General features: G+C 44.2%; 1 protein-coding gene across 1 annotated transcript in view; it reads right to left on the reverse strand.

Moving 5' to 3' along the window:
* The window catches only part of LOC106808557 (lachesin-like), a gene marked incomplete at its 5' end in the record, with an annotated part of 17,263 nt that overhangs the window by 5,695 nt on the left and 6,376 nt on the right, over positions 1-5,192 (reverse strand). Inside the window, 2 exon segments of the mRNA XM_014811318.1 lie at positions 3,564-3,666; positions 4,450-4,606. Coding sequence (XP_014666804.1) covers positions 3,564-3,666; positions 4,450-4,606 — 260 coding nt within the window.

Raw genomic sequence — 5,192 nt, forward strand, 5'->3', positions numbered from 1 at the left:
CACAAGTAAAACTCGTATAATAAATGGCATCTGCAAGCTGGAAGCTACGATGGCAAAAGCCAACATTGCCATGCGTCACGAGGATTGGCAGGCAGTGTCGTATATGCCCATCAAGCATTTCAAGAGCGTGCGGAGGCTTTTTCTGTCCTTCATTAAAAACAACAGTCGGCGCCGTTATCTTGCGCAGTCTATGGGGGTCCTGATGGGGTATCCCATATCTCAGTTGCCGAGTAATTGATTTATAGACCTTTTCTGATTCCCATAAACATGTTGCCCCTCTTACTAATAATTTGTTGATTAAATGACTTAGAAAGAACAAGCCGGATACGCAAGGGCGTTAGAGGTCGTTACATAAAAATGCGGGGGCTAAGAAGCGAGAACGGGCAAGTGGTAAAAGAGAACTTTATACGTTTCGGCATTCTATCGTTGCGGCTCTAGCAGAGGGGAGTATGCAACGTGACGCGTTGTTAACAAATAAAGCATGCTTTAGTGCTAATGATATGGATGTAAAATATACAGCCATGGATATGGCATTTCATAGCCATACAGGCGCCGAATCAGCAGAGCCGTCATCTTAACTAATAAGCCGTAGTATTGACAATCAGGGCATCGGGTAGAATTTGTCTAACTGTCTGCCATAATAGGAGATTGTCGGTGAATTTTTGTCTTTGGCTTTCATGAGTTAGCGTATGCGAGAAAATGATTGTGGTAGTATTTTTTTAGGGCTAAATGGCATGCAGGGCCTATGAATGTAATGTAGCAATTATGCGGCATGGTTCATATAACTTAGATAGGGCATTGTGAATGATTGTCCAGCGTTTTTCAGTTTGGTATCTGCCGCAATCTACAAAAAACTATAACGTGCTTCTTTTAACAATACTTCATAGGACTGGACTGCAATATAATCGTTTAAACTCTGGCTATGTTAGCCTTGATAGTGATGCATGAACACTGATGATGTGAAAGTACTGGCTGTGATAAAGCGTGGCTAAGTAGATGACAGCCACACCAATGTGGCAATCAGAACGCGCAAGTGACGACCGGAAGCGGCTGCAGTCCGTGGTGTGGTTCAACTGGCTCGCACTGCGTCAGCTGCAGCAGACACGCAAAATTATAACGGCAGGTTACCGGTTCACTGGCAAAAAAAAACAGCGCATCATAAACACAATTGAAATGGCAAGTATAACAATGATGTCGTTCGAAGGGTGCATAGTGGCAGGACTTGTTGTATACCAACATTGGCAATGCACGCAAAAACTTTGCGATCGGACCAGGAAAAATTATTTGTTCGTTGGGCCAACGATGGCTAAACTTGCTGATTAAATTAAGAGGGCAATGCCCATGTTGCGCGCCTAAAACAAGTCGTTAAACTGAAGTGGTCCGGACGCCTTGAGAGATTCGGCAGCCCGCGAGTATGGCTCGGGATGTTTTAGCCGTGAGCAAGGTTTAAGGCATAGGCCATCTGCCAGCCTGCCCTTCTGCATTCTCAGTATGACATCGATACTGCCGTAGTGGCTTGCGGTCCTGCAGGCAGTAGCTGTGATGCGACAGCTTGGGCTGGTGTTGGTCATCTGTAATTTATAAGAGCGCAACTACGCCGATTAAGCGTTGTTAAAAAAGCTAATAAACACACCATTTATTTCTCCAATCTTTTAATGAAAACAAAAATAAAAACGATCAATATAATCATTGAAATAATAAAAATAATAACAATGATAGTAATAATAATAATAATAATAACAACAACAACAACAACAACAACAACAACAACAACAACAGCAAATAATAATTAATTTAAAAATAAAAATTATTAATGAAAAATATATATATTAAAAAATAATTATCCTCGATTTAATGTCTCAATATTTTAATATAAGTTAATGCGGTGTGGCTAACTCAACCTGCGTGTACGGCGACCTAGGTTGCGGTCGTGGCGGTAGATCTCGGTCGACAGAGGTTGCGGCACGAGAGTTCGCGCGCGATCGTGTACGCGAAGTCCGAGCGCGCACGGATCGGGGAACGCCCTGCACGACTGGACACTGGCGCAGCTCAGGCTGACTGGCCGCCGTCTGGCGAACGTTGCAGCCTCGGGTGCGTGGCACCATTGACGAGCGGGCGGAAGCTGGCGAGCAGAAGGCGAGCGAGCGCAGTTAGCTACGAGCAGCTGATGCATGCGTGGCAGCATGCATCGTCACACACACGCATACCGAATGCACGCACGGGCAGCAAGCAGCGTCAGCGCACGCACGCACGGCAGGCGGACGGCTGTCCAGCGGCACGCAGCAACACAACATACAGCATACTGCTCTCCTCTCTTCTCAGCACAACACAGCGACGGGTAACAAACGCACCGGCAGCAGCACATGCAAAGGTTGACATCAAGAAGCTAATAATAGCCTGAGAGTGTACAACGGATAAGAAGGGCGCGAGAAAATGTGCTATTTCACGGACATGGATTCATTCTAGCTGTTGGCCTGCCCGAGTCTAGAATACATTTTATGGTAGCTCGGCATTAAGCATGAAGTTCTTTGCTGCTCGTAAAACAAGACGGCAAGCGTGCGCATTGTTCAATACAATACTCGCTAGGCTGAGATCGTTGGCTGCCATACACCTCCCCTGCGCGGTCAGCAGGTGGCGATCGACCAGGCGCCTCGAATCGCAATGGGCAGTCCGCAAACTACACGGCCTCTAAGGTTTGCTTCGTGACAAGTTCGGTGTTTTTCGCCTATAACTTTTATGATGAACGGCAATTTCGTTTATCATATGGTGACTTTGCGGGGACATCGCGCTATGCCATTATCGCTTGCGCATTATCTTGCCTTAAGCACCGGTCGATGGATGGAGCGCGGAATGTTTTCTTAAGTTAATGTTTTACAGGTACGGCAGGCTCAGTTAGCCTAGATGGTCTAGTAAGAGTACGGGCATAATTTGGGGCAATGTGAGGCGAGTCAATTGATGCAGCGGCTCGATGGCGGTGAGCGGAAAGCGATAGCCCGAAATGGCTTAGAGGGCGTGTATGCGGTTGGGCCGACTGTATGTGATTGCGGAGGCGCTGTGATGCCTGTGGGGAGGGGGGAGGGTTTAGGAGGCCATATGATCTCAGCCTAGGAGTATTGGGTATTGACGCAAGCGGTTGGTCTTGTTTAGAGAGGGCGCGAAAGAATTGCTGCTTAATGACAGTATTAATACCAAATGTATCTCTAGATCTCGCAGCAAGAGTAGAATAGAATCAATGTCGTGGAAATCAATGAGCAGGCTATTTTGTGCCCGTTTTTGCCGGTTGTACGCACTGCTAGGTATGTATTAGCTCTGTGAGGAGCAGTGTATATTGCAAGGTGTATACAGTACAAACGCATGCACACACATGCAGGACATGTATATACAAGGTGGTATAGTACAACTGGAGTGGGTGCATATCTTCACTTGTATACATGTATTTTCCTCAGATGTAATCAGACACATTTCTTCACATAAGGTCGCCTCAGATTCTATCAAGAACACATGCAAACATGGTGGCAATGTCACACATGTTGAGGTAACACACACTTACATTCGACAAGTACAGGAATAGATCTCTTATCTCCGCTGCCCACACTGTTGGTCGCGTAACAAATGTATATTCCTCGATCTTCCCTGCTGATTGCATTGATTTCTAAAACATTCCCCCTGCAAAAAAAAACGAACATCACTATTACTAAAGGAATTTTCCCTTGCTTATGAGAATACAAAGGATCGATGTAATGAATCGTTCACCCACATCAATCAGCAGCTGCCCATATAATGACTGAATGATTAGCATGCCTTATCCATTGACCACAGGGTAGGACCATCCCTACACAGCAATGTAGGGAACTGACATATGACCCGTATAAGTGAGATATACAAATTCGCTTCGGATAGTGTTGCATGCTAGCTCGATCAAGCCTATCCAGTTTCAATAGGTTTTTCATGGCATATATTTCTGACTCTATCATTCTATTCTCGTCACTCTATTCTATATTTCTGTCGATTAATCATTCCATGCGCATAGGTTAATCGCAGTGGCCACATGGGTGCAAAGCACACCTAATACCCGGTGGGAAAGCATACCCAAATACCTGCATAACCTGCCAACTACTGCCACCTGGTGGCACCTCAAGCCAACAAACCCATGCAACTTGATAAAGACAGCTAGCAGATCAGCTAACGAGACTGCAACACCAGTAAACATTTTTGAAGACTCTCGCAAATAAATCTATTAGTATCACCACCCGTGCGTTTCCCTGACACTAACCGACCATAAGACACATAATTGTGTGGTTGGCGAAGTGCATAACAAGAACACGAGCGAAGTTGCCTGAGCGACCGCTTAGCCAGTTTGTCACCACGATCTTCGCTGCACAAAGAGAATGACGCATGCGCATCAATAATAGAACATAATAATTGTGTAACCGCTACAAGACATCTTACCAGAATTGGAATCCACCCATCGGCAGGATGGCCTCGTTTTCGCGCTGCCAGTAGACTCGAGGCTTTGGGAACCCTGTGGCGTTACACACCAGGTAGACTTTGTTTCCCTCACCCACCTGCAGGATCCTCGAACTGTCTTGTGTTATCACAGGTGGCGCTGTAACAAACACTCGGTTAAATTGAGTTATTGAAAATGAACGCTGTTATTACATTACGTCGCTCAATCGTTTCTATTATTTATAAAAAACTTATTTGTAACAAACACATGTCTAGCATAAAAACACACTTGATGCTTGAATATGCACACGGATACATTAAATTGTTGAGAATGCAGGTTCTTATTATATTACGTCGCTCGTTTATAATTATTATTTATGAAACTATAGTCATAATTATTCATTGCTGGAATTTCTGTGTATGCCTGCTAATCAATTTGTTACAAAGTCATGCATTATACATTGTTTCACAAAATGTATATATATATTAATTTTCACTCACCCTACAAAAAGGAACAACGTTTGATACATACATTTGCTTATGAGCGTTTGTGCGTGTAATTGTGCGTTATGATAATTCTTCATGATTCATAGTGAGATAGTAACCATGGGCAGCTATTCCACTGCCTCTCAGAAATCTAGCTCAAATCATACACAATTACAAATCAAGCACATCACACTGCTGTTAGGGAAACACTCTACACTCGGACCATGTATATACATATATTATATATATATATATATATA

This window comes from Priapulus caudatus, unplaced genomic scaffold (assembly GCF_000485595.1).
Source record: "Priapulus caudatus unplaced genomic scaffold, Priapulus_caudatus-5.0.1 Scaffold285, whole genome shotgun sequence".
Classification (NCBI taxonomy): Eukaryota; Metazoa; Priapulida; class Priapulimorpha; order Priapulimorphida; family Priapulidae; genus Priapulus; species Priapulus caudatus.